We start from the raw sequence: 17,052 nt of genomic DNA, 5'->3' as shown, positions 1-17,052 counted from the left end.
TTTTTTTTTATCTACGGAACCTAACCCCTATTTTAACACAAGATCTCAATTTACGCGGCATTTCCGTAGAATGTAACCCCCGCGTAAAACGAGGGTCTACTGCACTTCAAAACCAACCGGGTGCTTCATAACATTGCTCAACGCGGAATGACATACATTTCTGTGTCCCCTTAGATAACAATATCGACAGATGATTTTGTTAGAAACGAAGTCACAGTGTTTTCCTCTGTGAACGGCATTGACCCGCTCGTTTGATCTCAATCGCGATTGCTTGAATTATCAAGAGGGTATTAAAAACATGTCTGAGAAGTTCGTTAATTTTGACAGTGATTACAGCATTAAAATTTTACTGCGCAAGAACTGCTCTGTGCATGCGTAATAGTTTAATGGCATTTAATAGACAAGTGACAGCTCTTATCTTGTTCCCCGGATTACGCGATTAAAACTTTTTAGAAGCAGAAGAGGTTGAAGTAAAGGGCCATTCATTAGTTACGTAAGGGTCCCGAGGGGGAGGGGTGGTTGAAGTAAGGAGCCATTCATTAATTACGTAAGGGTCCCGAGGGGGAGGGGGTGGTATTACAAAAATCTCTACATACCCTTACTTTGGGGAGAGGGAGGGGTCAAACCCATTCTTACGTAATATTTTCCAAGTCGATACATATAAGGGATCATGTTTAATTTGCGTCTGGAAGGTAAAAAAAGGAATTAGGATGAGCCTTTTTTAGTTTTTTTTTTTTTTTATTTTATTTTATTTTTTTAAAGAATGAATAGTGCACATATAATAAAAGAATCGCACTATGTATTGCATGTTTTATTTTAAAATTAGTATCGCATCCACCAAGATTCCAACTTTTTAGTAAATATTTCTTTACACAAAAAGATTTAATTTCATAATAGTGAATTTAATAATGATTACAGTGATGTAAGATTCGCTATTTTATTATTTTGAAAAATGGAATCTTACGTAAGAATAGGGGGGAGGGGTTTGAAAAATCTTACGTACCCTTACATATTGGGAAAGGGGGGGGAGGTTCAAAAATTGCCAAAATCATTCTTACGTAATTAATTAATGGCCCCAAACATAGAATGAACGACTCAGAATAAATGACGTCTGTTCTTTTAGTCAAAAGTACTACTTTTAGTCGCTGAAATTGATAGAATAAGCAAAACAAATAACATGGAGCTAGAATTTTTTTTTCCAATAGTTAATTTTTATTTATTTATTTATTTTTTACTGTCCGATTTTGGAAATAAAGCGTGGTCTTTATGACGTCATAAGTGATGTACTTTGTCGCGCTTCTCCATTGGTGTTTTGAATGTGTACGCATTGTTGAAAATGAAAAAAGGCTGCTATTAAATAGTAATATTAATAGCAATCATAATGGGAATTTTGAATGAAGGCTTTTCTGAAGCAAATATGAATTTTATTACTATTATTGAGCTATAAAATGTTTATCTTTATCTAATGCCAAAATATTGCGCTCTGCGCTGATGGCATCAGAGAATGGCATTTCATTCCTTGTGGTGTAGTGATTGCGTAATAAAAATCTGAAAATCAAAAAAAAAATCTTGAATTAAAAAAGAATTGAACTTTTATTACAAAATAAATACAAACAATGACATTTACAGAATGTTTTTTTTTTTTGGTTTTTTTTGAGCTAAATAAACATTTTTCCAGGAATCCTTTAGTCACATATGTGTTTGATAATCAGTTTTTGCTTCGTTATTATGATAGACATCCTGATAATCCATAGACGGTAAACAAGTCAGCCATCTGTAAATTAAATTTTGGAATGAATACATAATGAAAGAACAGAAAACTAGGCACACCTGAAGAAAAACTGCAAAGTCTGAATGTATTTTTTAAAATTATGATACATACCTTAGAAATCTTATAGATTATTTTCAGATTCGTAATGTCACAAAGAAGTTCGCCCACAACTAAAAGAGATCACTTTCTCGTGTACTAACATTGACTCCCCCCCCCCCCCCCCCATTTCCCCAACATTCTCTAAAACGCTTTCTCCTTTGGTCTAGGCTGCAAATTATTTTAAACATACCTCTTTATATTTAACAACGATATCTGAAAACAAAATATTTATATTTTTTTTTATTGCGTAAAAAGAAAGTCATCTATCTATAAATAAACGAATTCATTCTCTCAAACCGTTTTAGGCTATCTAAATCTAGCTATTATTAAATTTTGTTAGGAGCATTTTAGACTTAAGCACTTTTAAACGCACGAACGAAAAAGAAATAAATTAAGAAAAATCTTTTATTATGATTCAATTAAAATGACCACTTACATCAGTTAAGAATTGTTATGGTGATTTTTGAAAAAAAAAAATTAATACCAATAACGTAGCGCATTTCAGGGACTATATCTTGTTCATACTAATGTCGATTTCAGAACTTCCTTATTCCAATGAGAACTCTTAGGAGCTGTTGTCTTTATTACAATGAAGATATGTTGCAACTGCTATCATTATTATAATGGGAATTTTTAGGGATTACTGCTCTTATTTTCATAACGATTAACAGAGGGATTGCTGACGTAAGCAGAAATTGTTTTTCTTGTTGTAATGAAGATATTAAAGATTTATTATCCTCTTTCTAACAGTAGTTTATAGAAATTCTTGTGAATTTTAAGGGACTATTGACAAGAAACGCTGTGGTGGGAATTCTTTTATGCTTAACATGAATAAAACTAGCAATTTGCTTTTTTTTTTTTTTTTTTTGCATGAAGACATAAATTTTTTTTGAGTCGTCGCAAGGAGACTTCTATTAAACAAGAAAATCGCCCGTTAAGGTATGACGGGTGAAAACTGCTTCCACATTTGAACAAAACAATTGCCTGTTGGTGACATTTTGATAGTTGAAATTTTAACCTGAACTTCAGCAGATTAACCCTAAACTCCAGTAGGTAGCGTTCATTGTTGACCCCTTTTTCGTTTCTTCACTCTCCTAAAATGGCAGTCTTACCAGTAAAACAGTTATGTGACCGAATCCAGTTTCAGCCTCGTCAAAATAAAGCATTTCCCTGCATGTCGAACATTACGTAAAAATCTTATCAAATTATCATGCTGCGGCGCGAGTTTTATTGTTGATGACGTCAGAGCGTTAATCGATCAGTGATTTCGCTATTATATACATGAGGATTCTTGCATTGATTTTGCTGAGTCAATCAGCCAATCTCTTACCTTTGTCGATGCAAACTCTAATGAGAAATTTCTTCGGTTTTTATCCATAACATTTTATGATTTTTGGAAAAACTGCTATGAGTGTTTTTAGAATCTCTAATTTCCTCAATTTTCTGCTCGAAAAAATTTTTTTTTTCAGTTCTTTTTACAAAAAAGGGTTTGAATTTTTCCTGTACAAGCTAACACTAGAAAGATATTTTGATTGTTCAAAAGATACATTTAAAACGGTCACTGCCAAAAAAAATTCTTCCTTTTATGCGCATGTTCCATGTCGTCAACTCTTTTCGATCAAGTTTGTTCGAAGCAAAGTCGCTTGTTAAGATTCAAGTTTATTTTCAAATCAATAAAATGTTGGAATGAGAAATCACAGCCAAGATCTTTGGAATGTATAACACCGAGTAACATTTTTCTTAAAAAAAAAGTTCGTTTATGGCTTAAAAGTATTGTTTTTCGCTTAATTGAACAACAAGTATGAAGGAAAGAGTGGTTATACCCCGGAAACTTCGTTTTTGTGACTGTCACAGTGGTATTTACATACTGCCAACTTTTACGTTCTTAAAATTATTATGTTGATAGCTTTCAAAATAAGTTTTATTCTTATACAATATAACTGTACAAAAGTTTTTAAATATAGCGTTGCAACTCAAATACCTCATTATTTGCATATATTCCGAGCTCTTGCCACATAAAAAATATTCTAGTCAAAAGTACATGATTAAAAAAAAAAAAAAAGCAAAACTGAGGATGAATTAAAATAAATGAAAAAAAAAAATAAATAAATAAAAATAAAATAACACCCTTTCTTTTAAGAAACCAAGGTAATTCAGATAAATGAAAGGACAAATTAATTGTAATATTAAAAATTAGTTGTTTTATTGTTATTAGTTGTAATATTAAAAATTGTTGGACAAATTGTTGTAATACATTATGACTAAAACTCACATTTTGAGAGGTCCCTATGTTGAAATAGAAAATATTAGCAATAATAATAATAATAATAATAATAATAATAATAATAATAATAATAATAATAATAATAATAATAATGTATTACAACAACGGTAAAAATATCTCCTAGAACAAACACGCGAAGTTTGAATTTAAAATTTGTAAAAATGTTTTGTCAAATATACTTACATAAATACTCCGAGTGGTAATAACAAGAAAAGCGCAAGCATCATGTACGGCATTCCAGCAAAAGTGTTCAGAAAAGCATTGAACACTTGAGACGTAAGAACTGTTGTCAGAATTGGAAGCAAAGATTCCGCCGTCGCAACAAAAGAAAAAACTTTACCTGCAAAACGCACAGAAGGGGCAAAAAATGAATAAATTCAATAGAGGCATTAAGTTGCTTTAACTAAATCAATCATATTACAAGGTGTTTGACAACATATAGAAAAAAAAAAAAAAACCTCAAGTAATATCGAGTACGTGTACATTGTCAAAAATTGTACTACTTCAAAAATATTTTGAAGTGTTTTGAAAGCTGTATTATAATTTCAAGTAAGTGATCCTAGATAGCACATTGAGTAGCACACATGTTTCTAGGTTGTGAAAAGCCATAAAGAGATTTATGTTATCACACTTTTTCCCCACCATTTTAGACCCTCTCGTCCCTTTGCCACCACGTGTCACACTTTACCTCACCCTCCTCCACTCCCATTGTAATCACGCAATGCTTCATAAGCATACTGTCACAAACAAACGTGTGATGTGACACGTCTTGTAACCTCTCCCCACTTGACACTACCTGTCACAATCCTGTCCCCCTCCCTTTTCAAAGCGTGATATTATTTTTGGGCGGCCTCCAAGTGAAAAACCTTCTTCGAAGCGAAAAATGATTTGCTACCTTCATTTGCTTCTACACAAAGTTACGACGCTGATAGGTTAGGTTTGTCCCAATTAGAGTCATACACAAGCGTTGTTAATTGATTCTCATTTTAATACTTAATTGTTTTGAAATTCACCATTCATTTTTTTAATTTTCGGATTTTTTCAGCTATTTTGAGTAAAATACACTGCTATTTAAAAATTATAAACAGTTTTGGGCAATGTAAAGTAAAATAGTTAAAACGTTTTCTAGCCATAGGTTAAAAATGCCTTTTGATCAACGAATATTTCATTATTGGTGCATTCCATGGTATTTTTGACATTATGTAGAGTCCGTAACGTGACCTTTTTTTGCCATAACTTTTTAATTTACCGTTTGATTTGCAAATTATTTTATTTTGAGCTGGTGTGTTGGTAGGAAAAGATCAAAATAAAATAATATGCTAATCAAACAGTAAATTAAAAAGTTATGGCAAAAAAGGTCACGTTACGATCTCTACATAAATGTCAAAAATACCGTGGAATGCCCCTACTGTTAGCTTCCTTCTCGTATCCACGCGGTAAAAGAATCTTTGTGCTAAATGGAATTATGTTTAAAATGGATGTCAGAAACAATATAGGGGAGGGTGGTCCAAAGCGGGTAGGTTTTTGGAGAACGCTCGAAAATTGTAGTTTTTGGATTTGTATCGCAACAATTTTGGTTTTATTTCCTAGCAGGGTTCTTGCACTTCGAAATAAAAAGTGATTTTTGTATTATTTCAAATCCAATATTTATTTATTATGAAACTTTACAAACATTTGAAAAACCCGCTGTGCACTGCCAGACAGAGCCCAAAGCGGGTAAGCTTAACTAATTGCGATTTGGTACAATTGCCAAACAAACATGAAGTTATAAATGATAAAAATAATTGACTAGCTACCTGCCATTATCAAAAAAATATATAAAAAGTTGTACTTAAATAATAATAGTGCCTTGGAGTAAGCAAAGAAACACTTTAAATATTTTACCCCTAGTTTGTAGCGAACCGAAGCAAAAAAAAAAACGTTTTATACCGATTAATTTTCCTAATATTGGACATTCTAATATGATTCAATGAATAACTCTCTAAATATTGCCAATAGTGGACAAAATAAAACCATATTAAAAAAAAAAAAAAAAAAACCGTCTAATTTGTCGCCATGTTGGCGAAAAAAATTGGCGATCAAAAGTTTGGCGATATATCGCCAATTGTTTGCCGAATTATAACACTACTGGAGTTTGCTTTGAAACTAACAATGATTCCCCCCCCCCCCAAAGTTATAAAAGACCCCCTTTGGAACATCTAAATGCAACCGAAAGGGGAGGTGCATAATTAGACTCCACTAGGAGTCTACGTACCAAATTTCAACTTTCTAGGACATACTGTTTTTGAGTTATGCAAGATATCGTACGTACGCACATACGTACATACGTACACACATATGTACATACGTACACACATACGTACATACGTACATACATACATACATACTGATGTCACGAGAAACCTCGATTTAATTAACTCGGGGATCGTCAAAATGGATATTTCGGGTGTCTATACCTTCTTAGGCATTTTTCCATGTGTGGTCTGGTTGAAAAAAAAATTCAATATTCATTCGGGGGCGACTAAAATGGAAATTAAGGCCGATTTTTGGGTGAAAATTTTTTTGCGAATACAATACTTCCTTTATATATATATATATATATATATATATATATATATATATATATATATATATATATATATATATATATATATATATATATATATATATATATATATATATATAAAACGAAATGACTATCGTTGTTTGTAGGTGGATGTTGTCAGAATAACATTATATTATTGACAATCAAAAAAAATAAGCCGGTCTTCGACTAGTCACAAGTTACATAACTTCATTTTTGTAGAAGTGTATCATTTTTTAAATTTTAAGCCTGGTTGTGCCATAACACTTCACTGCTGCTTCGCTGGGATTTATTAAAACTCGGAGATGTTCATGTAAGCACGACATACGTATGTATCGCCGCTTAGACAACATGGGGAGTCATATGAAAGCCTACCCGCTTTGGGCCACCCTCCCCTAATTACTTTAACAAATAATGGTAAAAATCAACAACAATATTTTGAAACAGAAAATTAATAAATAAACAAAACTAACCTACCTAAATCATCATCGGATACAACTTTGGATATACGGGAACGAGCCGCTAAGGTTGAGCAAGTACCCAAAAGTCCAAAAAGGCTAGCTTAAAGTAAGCAGAAATGTATAATTTACATCACTAATTCAATAAGAAAATATTTATGCGTCGTTTACTATTTTAAACTATTATCATAAAAATTATCTTATTGTTTACGATAAAAAAACGAGCTGATGTGTGCATCACATGACTTTCTTTTACTCCAATTTAATGTCATTTCCCCGTTACTGGAAATTTTAATGTGATTCAATAGTTTACTCTCTAAATATCACCAACACTGGCCAAATTGAAATCGGATTTTTAAAAAAAAGCCAAATTTGTCGCCAAGTTAGCGACAAAACTTGGCGACCAAAAGACTGGCGATATATCGCCAAGTGTTCGCCAAATTATAACACCACTTGAGTTTATATCGAAATTAACAATGGTTTCCCCCCCCCAAAAAGGGGAAAAGACCCCTTTAGAAACACCCGAATGCAACCAAAAGGGGAGATGCACAACTAGATCCCACTAGGAGTCTACGTACTAAATTTCACCTTTCTAGACCATACCGTTATGCGACATACATACTTACATACAGATGTCATGAAAAAACTCGTTGTAATTAACTCGGGAATAGTCAAAATGGATATTTCGCGTGTCTATACGTTCTTAGGCACTTATCCACGTGTGGTCGAGTCTAAAAAAAAAAAAAAAAAGCTCAATATTCATTCGGGGATGAGTAAAGTGGAAATTAAGGTCGATTTTTGAGTGAAATTTTTTTCGCGAATACAATACTTCTTTTTTTTTTGTAAAAGGAAGTCAAAAGTGAACACTTAACGTATCAGATCAATTTGTTGTTCTCTTTAAACGTTTAGACAATGTGTTTGCAGCTAAATTACTTCGTGAACCTTTTCTATAAAAACAAGAGACTGCAGCCATTTAGCTCTAGGAAAGTATGGAAATTAAATGCAAGGATATAAAGTGCCCCATTAAGTTCTTATTGCAGATTTTGATTTACTCGCATTGAAAAAACAGAAAAAAATCTTTTACGGAACTTTATGATTTCGTCACTACGTAAAGGTTTAACTTCGATCTGAAAACAAGCAAAATCCGAAACAAAGACTCCCTTCCCTGGATTTTAGAAACAAAACGCACTTTTGTTCCCATAATATGTGTATTGTATGTATTCCTCCCCCGGAAAATTTTGACGTGATGAGCCTGATGGTATAGCATGTTGTCACTAGGGTTTCGTATCCCGCAATCCCAATCCCGAATCCCGCATGATGTTTAGCGGGATCTCCAATCCCGCAAAGATTTTCTCTGCAAACGTTTCTCAATTTTTGCCGTCCATAAAACGAATATTTTTACAAATATCATCTGATGTTTTAATCACCTTTCTGCATATCTGCAAAGAAAAAAGCGCAAGTAGGGGAGTATGCCGACACTCTCTCGCAAAAATAAATAAATAAAAAATTAAAATTAAAAAAAGTTTAGTTAAAAAATAAATTAATAAACGTATTTTTTTTTTTAATAATAAGAAGAAATTGATTTAGTTCCAACAAAGTTTTGCACCAATAGATTAACAGTAAAAGTTATCCTTCATTTTATGCTAAGGTAAAGGTAATTTTAATTCTAGGTTCTTACCGAAATGATAAATTCCGGGCTTGTAAGCCAGACCGACACCGATATTCTTCCCCAGCAAGGATACTGTTCCAATTAAACCGAGTGTAGGATCTCCAGTTTTAAAATACTTCATGAGGGGAACTACAATGAGCAATAACAGGATTGCAAATACAGAATAGATGGCTGTAATTGTAGAATAAGTTGAATTCCCCCAATTGAATTGGTGATGAACATACAAGTAGTTAATGTCCCCAGTAGCTAAAAGAAGAAAGAAAGAAATTAAATACAGTATAAGAGTAACATTACGAGTATGTAGCATAACTCTAAAATTATTTACTTTTTAATTTTTTACTGCAATAAAAAGTTTGAAAGAGTACATAACATTCTAGAGAAAAGATTCTAGCAAAAAAATGTGAAGCAAATATAATTACTTAACTAAAAGTTGGATTTGATTTGGGAAAGAGCTATTGACGTAGAACAGTAAAAAAAAAAAAAATCCTCAAAACCAGCAAGAAATCTAAAGATGAAAGTAAACCAAAAATCTCGAAAAATCTGGAAATGTCACATAGTGGGGGAGACTGTTGTAGTGGGGGACGACCTTGCGCCATGCACTCTAATCAGCTAGAGCTTTTACCTAGTGAGGAATCACGGTACAGTCGAGTCCCGCTACAACGCGATCCGACTTACGCGAAATGGCTATAACGCGATTTTCTCACCAGTAAAGAATTTAGACCTAGCGCGAATTCCTCGCCCACTACATGAAAATTTTCGGAAAATCGCGAAGTTTCCGCTTTGTTATGGGCTGCTAAAAAAAAAATGTTTTTCGTGAATGGACCTTCATCCCTTTAGCATCACTGAGAGCGGAAGTACCCACGCCGTTCTAACCTAAACATCTCTTATACAAATAACTACTACTCATTTTCCATTTATTTTTTCATTCTAAATGCGAAAGTTAAAAAAATATATTTGAAACAGAAAATTATCTAATAATTTTTTCCTAAGAGCGCTGTTTCATCTTAAGTTGGTGAAGATGGTAAGAAAAAGAGAAAGTTTCTGATAATTCAAGAAAAGCTAAAGCTTCTTAAAAGCTGAAGCTCAACTAAAAAACGCGTCGAAGGGAAGCACAACAGTTAGGTATGAGTGAACAATTAAAAGTCAAAAAAAGAAAATCCATAAAAGTTCACTGAGTAATTGTATCCAAGCAAAATGCAAGAATTATGAAAATGCAAGCTGCTCTTTATTGTAAAATAAAGAAAGCAGGAAGAGGGGTATATTGCCATGGATGGAAACGTTATAACAGAACTAGTGAAGCAACTGTATTTAAAAATATAGTAGAATAACAGTTTGATCATGCAGCATAAATCATCTTCATTTTCACTTTTTTAAGCTACAAATATCATTAATGAATCTACTGAACAGTGCAACTATAGTGCATTTGTTTTTTCTTACTATACATACTGTACGACCGTAGTGGTTTATTTTATGTCTTTCTTTCCCATTGATCATTGATTTAGTGCATCATAGTAGTAAAAGGGTTTTTTTTAAATACAAATAAAAACTCAGTTTTTTTATGTAAGAAATAGTAATGTATTGTAAAGAAATAGTTTTTATCTGCTTGAGGTGGTGTTTACAAGTGTCTGCAATTATTGGTTATGTTTATAAAAGTTTTTACACATACCCTTTTCCATAACGCAAAATTTCAACTTACGCGAGGGTCTTGGAACGTATCCCTCGCGTAAGTCGGGAGAAGACTGTACCAATCTTTGACTGTACTATGTCAGCCATGACAGTCTCTCCACCTGCCACAGTGAGTTGTAGGTTGAAACTTCAGCGATTGTTTTGTGATTTGTGCAAACAAAAGTAAATAATTCCAGTGTTACTTAAATGAAATTGGACTTTTAAAGACTAGTGTTATCCAAACTGATTGACCATTATATCTATTGCCTATCTCTCGGTAAGTGTATTCAACATTTAGTCTTTACTTTTTACGTAGCTGTTAGGTTAGGGTAGCCACTTTTGTATAAACATGCACCGTCGTGTACCTTGAAACCAAGCTCCATCTTGTACCTTGAAGCATTGGATCTACGTACAATAGGTTGTAGTGATTGATTGATTGGTTTTTTTTTAAGGTAGGCTTTCATTATGCTTCGAAGTAAAACTGGAATCAATAGGGATCCAGTAGATGTTGAGGCATTGCAAAATTCTATTGAAGCAGTAAGAAGTAATGATCCTGACAAAAAAAAAAAAAAAAAAAACCATATTGCTAGGCATTTGAGAAAGTTGAATGAAAGTGGGTTCAATAAACTTGTATACACCGTAAGTTATGCTGTTAAGCAAGTACAAGAGATCTGTCTCAAGGTATACGAGCATCATGTACCATGGACCAAATTACATAAAATTTGTGAAAAATATATAAAAATAGAAAAATATTTTTTTTTTTATAATCAGAAATATTTTTTTACTTAAGGAAAAAGGCTTGAAGTTGTTTTAATTACTAAAACTCATAAAAATCACACATTCTTTTTTTGAAAACCAAAAAGTTTTAGAAGTGGTCCAAGGTTCTCTCCTAAGTTTGCGAAGAGTGTGCTAGAGGAGCGATTTTCTTTAACTGTGAAAAATGCAATTCCTGTGACGATATGAGATAGGATAATAACCCAATGCAATGTATATTGGGACCTATTATCATTTCATATTGCACCTTACTAAAATAATTATCTTTTTATAGAAGTATTTTTTTCGTCTCATGGGGGCTGCGTTTTTAGAATATTTAGCCTTTAGCAGACCTCGTGCGATCCCCCGATACGGCATCTAGTGTTTCATGTGCCACCATTAAGGCGCGGATTGTCAACGGCACGGATAATATGGACGCTCAGTTTACACCAGATGGAGGCACCTGGGCGCTCTTTTGATGCGAAATTGCAATAGGAATTCAATTTATCCGAGGGATATTCTAAGCTAAACGAATACCCAAGGGATCTTTTATATGCCGCATAATCATACGACATGGGCGCTGATGATTTTCTGCATCTCGAAAATCCACCGACTGGCCACCTCAGGCCAGAACCTAGGTCCACAGGCGTCGAAGGCCAGCGCCTAACCATCAAACCACCAGTCGGCTTTTATAGATGTATGAAAGTGAATATAACGTTGTTCAATTCCCATAGTATTTGAGTTTTTCAACATCTATTTCTAAAATCGTAGTTAAATTTTTTTTTTCTTTGCTGTCATACCTAGTTTTAAAGCAATTATAATACTAATTTCGAGTTGCTTTGCTCTTTGGTAAGTTTTACTTGCTTATTTAAAGCATTTGTGAGGCTTGATGTCATATTTTCTGTATCTATTATGAATTTTTCCCAATTCGTTAACTTACCTCGTACGGTTCGCCAACCTACCCCGGGACGGGGCATGTGTTCTAAACTCTGCAAAGGCTTACAAAAAATATGTAAAGCATAGTAGTGTCAAAACAAAAATGCGACTTTATTGCTAATGCTATACCAATCATCCACACAATAAAAGAAAGTTTTTCTCCTTCATTTACAACCTTTAAAAAATAAAGCTAAAAACGTTGATGTTTTATATTTAAACGAAAAAAAATAATGAACATTTAAATATCTTTATAGTTAACAGTTATGATTAAATCTTTATTCTTAATTAGTTAATGCAACATTGCAAAATGTATTACGTCGGAGTTTTATAATATTAGTTGTCTATAGAACATTGCAGACTTATAATTTAAACTAATATTGCAGAAAATGTAACAATCCTTTGGAACAATTCCTTTTACAGAAGATTGTTAAAAAGAATATTGAATGTTTCTAAAGTTTTCGAAATTATAAATATGAGGTTTTTTTTAATTAGTTTCCTCTAAATATACATGAACCTATAACATTGTCCCCCGCTCTCAATAAGCCGCTGATTAAAAACAAAATTAAATCGCTATAAATAGTTATAATCTTTAAATATAATTAATAATTTGAGTCTTAAACATAATTTCTACAATTCTTCCTTATAATCTTTACTAATATTATAAAGAGAGAGGGCGGATTTTTGTGTCTTTATATGTTCGAGGTAATCTCCGGAACCACTACACCTATTTGAAAAATTCTTTCACTATATGAAAGGTGCTTTCTTACTGAGTAACATAGGAAATAATTCGAAAACATCCGATAAATAGTTCTTTTTTTTATTCAAATTTAGGCTCAAATTTCACGTAAATTGCCTATTATTGGCTATTAAAGGGGTAAAAAATTACTTGCACATATTAATATTACATATCGTTAAAAAGAGTAGAATTTTCTGCGTTTTAAACAATTTTTTTTCAATGCTCTAACTTAATTACGGCGGGAGTAATTTGCGTTTTTAGCTCGAACTTTTTTAGGCTTAGCTGAAATTTAGGCACTACTTTCTTCATTAAATCTATCAATAAAAAGTGAAGGAATTGTCCCAGTTTTCATTTTGACAGCATTGGAAAAAGAGAGATTTTTTACTCCAGAAATATATCGACCTTTGGTCGAAAAAATTAGCTTCTATCTTCAAAGGAAAAAAAGTTACAAGCGTTTTTAAATCAATTTCGAAATATGTCATTTTGATTCAGGTTGTCAAGTATTTTATTTTCACGTTTCCACGGTTACGCTTTTTGAATCCATTGTTTATTTATTTCAGGTTTTATTTCATGTTTCCATGATTACGCTTTCAAAATCCATCTTTCGCATTTTAATTTCTTAAAAGTATTTTAATATCTATCTGTCGTCAATGTTTGGAAGGGTAATTTTGCATGGTGGTTTTTTTTTTCCTTTCATTTAAGCCTGATTGTTGAATGTATGTCACTGGACACAATTTTTATTCTCAAGGTAGACAGGACAAAGCCAGGAAACGCAGCTCTTAATATGTAAAGATGTGAAAGCTACTGTTAATGTGATCATATACCTTTTTGTTTATTTGGCGAAACATTTATTATTGCCAAAGAAAAAACATCTGCTTCACTCGCAAAAGGACTGACTCCCGGTAGCGTGGTCGCTTGGCGCGTTAGGCCCTGAGCAGTTCAATCTAGGATTATTGTTTTAAGTTTAATGAAATTGATTGTTTTGGCGATTTGTTTTGAAGAAAAAGAAACTTTTGATTTGTTTATATCCGAGTGAAATGTACGACTCATTTTCTTTTTTTCTGACGATGATTTTTGAATGGTCCATGGCATGTTTTTTTTTTTTTTTTCATTAGACGGATCGATTATGATAGCGTGATTGCTGGGCACCTTTTGCGATAAACAATAAAGTTGCGGACTATTTTTACATTTGAAACACATTATTTGATGTATTTTTTTGTTTATTTGGCGAAATATTTTATATAGCAGTAAAAAGCGCTTCATTCGCTAAGTAGAGTTTTTAAGAAAATGTAAATCTAATTTAATCATTTGACGAAAAGTTTTAAATTCCAAAGAAACTTAAATAGTTTTTTTTTTTGAAAAGGTGAGTACGCATTTTATACAAAGAAAAATGATCATTTCACATCAGAGGGGGAGCGGGCGTCAATTTTTTTTTTTATTCAGCGGACCTCCATTAAATTTTTATCACGGGCATCGCTGTGCGGGTACTGCTAGTTTAGTTATAAATAAGTATACTAGAACAATCATTTGCTATGTATTATATTTCCTTTTCTCTTCTAAACTTTCTTTTTCCTTCTTTTTGTGTTGTGCACGTTATCAACTTAGAAAATTTTTACTAATTTCTCTCCATTTGATTCGCATTAGTTATTAAAAAGATCACTTTTAGTTTTTGTACCATTCTAGTGGAAGTTTAAAAGATGCTACAAAATTATTCCAATTAATTTATATTGATGTTTAAAATTTTTTAAATTAAATCTTTTATTCATTTAAGCCATTGCATTACTTAGTTTGGAATGTTAATAATTAATTATCATTATCTTTTCTTTGACTGCTCAAAAATTTTCGTAATTGATAAATTGATTACTGCGAATTTAGTTCTAAGCAGGAAAACATTTTTTATAGTTTATTATGCAGGAATATACAATATGCATTAAAAAATTCAGAACACTAATGTTTCAAAATATCTATGAATTTGGGTAGATGTATTTCAACATTGTTTTCTTTTTCATCGATGCCTCATCACTAATGTGTATCTATATTATACATATAAAAATGAATGTTTGTCTGTATGTCATCCATGAACTCAAAAACTACCCGGCAGATTTGGCTGAAACTTTCACCGTTTGTTATTTTTGGTACTGGGAATGTTTATAGATCAGTTCGAAAAAAATCCGATCGATAGTTCCCTTTTTATTCCAATTTAAGTCACAATCCATTGGATAAATACGAATAAAATTATCGGCTGCAGAAATTAATTCGCGTGGAAGATCTCATTGATAAGAAGTTAACTGTTGCCATTTTTCTTGAGTTTGAACAAATAAATTCTTTCTTTATTGTTTTATGGCTTTTCATGCAACGGGGGGGGGGGGGGGATTTAAAACTTTTTCTATTTGATATTTTTAGCGACTGATTGATCTTGCAAACTGCGTGAGTACAAAATTTGAGTATAGTCACGGCTTCACTTGATACCTGAACCGATTATTATGAAAATTGCTATATATATGTATTTTTCCACGGAGAAGGTGCATAATATGCTTATTGAAGCCACTCGCCACCAGGTGGCACTGCAGAGTAGCAACTTCTGCCCCGTTCAACCGATTGTCATGAAAATCAGTATAATGTCTTTGTTGGCGTAGCAACGCGCGTCGGGTACAGCTAGTATATATATAAATATCAAATTGTACTCACAATTTATAGTTATCACCAGGAAACACATGGATAAGATCAGTAGAACGATTTGCAGCCTTCCATTATGAGGCCGTTTTTTGGCTGTAGCTATGAAACTCTCTTTAAACGATTTGCAAGAAAACAAGTTCTTTATTTTCACAGACCATGGATCAGTGTTTCCAATGCCCCGCGTTTCAGGAAGCAAGAATAAAACCCAGAAAAAGCTAAATAGGAGACCTGCTGCCGAGAAAAAGAACACCGGTGCATACCCAAAGAACTCATAGATCCAACCTCCAGCCATAGCTCCGAAGGGAATGGCAAAACCAGAAGCCATTTCAATAAAGGCATACTTCATAGTCCTGTTCTCATACGCGGTCAGATCTGAAGCATAACTGTACACAACTGCGAGTAATGAGACAACGCCTCCGAAAGCACCCGTGAAAAATGCTGGTATAAAGTAATATTCCACTCTGCTGTTTAAATAATAGGCACAAACTACGGATCCTGCTGTATCCAGCACCATTCCAAATACTGCCAGAAGTGTGGGGAATTTTCGGCCATAGTGATCACTCCATGGCCCAACGAAACAAGCAAGCAAGGCAGCTGGAGCAGTTTGAATTAAAGTATGTCCAAGCTGATAATTGGTTGCTAATTTTTCCACAGATGATTTCGCATGGGTGAAGTTGTGCAGATTTTTGCAGACCTCCTCAGGGAATTTAAAGTGTGCAAGACAAACTTTGTCGATTATCATGGTAGTGGATGAAATTCTTGTCATCGTATATGAGAATACAAACAAGAACGCCACTATTTCCAGTCTAACTTTTTTGAATGGTGACCCAATTCGAGCAAGTTTTGATTTCGCAGTATCTGTCCATGTTGGTCTAATTTCTGTGGAGGCTGTACCCTCAAAATGAAGTGGTACTGGAGGATCATCTGATGACCCTTGGTACAGATAATCCGATGAGTTAAATTTGACTGAAGTTTCAGAAGTCATTCTCAAGTGTCAATAAAATTTGCAAAGCTTTAATTAGAAAATCCGAATAAAAAACAGAAGCTTCTCAAACTCAGTTTCATAATCTCTTCGTAAAATACCTAAAAATGAAAGTAACTATGTATGACATCATGAATTTAAGTCATAAAACTTCAAAAAGGATAATAATGGAACAAAATAAACAGTTTTAGCATCATCCGGGAATATTAATGGAAATTTACTTTTACATAGCGATAAATGAATATAATTATGTTCATTATGCTCATGACATAAAATGTTCGGTGCAAGAATTTTTTTAAAAAGTGTAAGATAGAAACCAAAATATTTGAAACACTTAAATCCTTGAAATACACCGCCAGCTCAGTCATTTCCAGCCGAGGACTGCAGTTTCGTCTACACTTATTTTGACCGTTTGTTAAGTGTTCTTTTTAATAAAAAT

At 33.0% G+C, this 17,052-nt stretch overlaps 1 protein-coding gene across 2 annotated transcripts; it reads right to left on the bottom strand.

Annotated features, from left to right (window-relative positions):
• Positions 1–1,641: 1,641 nt before the first annotated feature.
• LOC129221207 (proton-coupled folate transporter-like) lies at positions 1,642–16,674 on the bottom strand. 2 transcript variants are annotated; one of them, XM_054855660.1, is made up of 5 exons: positions 15,644–16,674; positions 8,875–9,111; positions 7,216–7,299; positions 4,338–4,494; positions 1,642–1,774 (listed from the first exon to the last, which is right to left on the bottom strand). In XM_054855660.1, the coding sequence occupies exons 1-5, from the start codon at positions 16,614–16,616 to the stop codon at positions 1,690–1,692; spliced, it is 1,536 nt and encodes a 511-aa protein (XP_054711635.1). In that variant the 5' UTR covers positions 16,617–16,674; the 3' UTR covers positions 1,642–1,689. The 2 variants fall into 2 exon arrangements, with proteins under 2 accessions (XP_054711635.1, XP_054711636.1); XM_054855661.1 differs by lacking the exon at positions 1,642–1,774 and having other exon boundaries at positions 4,385–4,494; positions 7,216–7,295.
• Between the last annotated feature and the right edge of the window lie 378 nt (positions 16,675–17,052).

Source organism: Uloborus diversus, chromosome 4, assembly GCF_026930045.1.
Source record: "Uloborus diversus isolate 005 chromosome 4, Udiv.v.3.1, whole genome shotgun sequence".
Taxonomy (NCBI): domain Eukaryota; kingdom Metazoa; phylum Arthropoda; class Arachnida; order Araneae; family Uloboridae; genus Uloborus; species Uloborus diversus.
This window is presented reverse-complemented; position numbering and strand designations above follow the sequence as displayed.

Excerpts from the sequence above, each read along its gene's own strand:
- LOC129221207 (XM_054855660.1), bottom strand. The coding sequence starts at position 16,616 with ATGACTTCTGAAACTTCAGTCAAATTTAACTCATCGGATTATCTGTAC. Across the intron at positions 9,112-15,643 it reads CCTGGTGATAACTATAAATT|CTACTGGGGACATTAACTAC; the intron begins GTGAGTACAATT and ends TTCTTCTTTTAG. Across the intron at positions 4,495-7,215 it reads TGTATCCGATGATGATTTAG|GTAAAGTTTTTTCTTTTGTT; the intron begins GTAGGTTAGTTT and ends TGCGTTTTGCAG.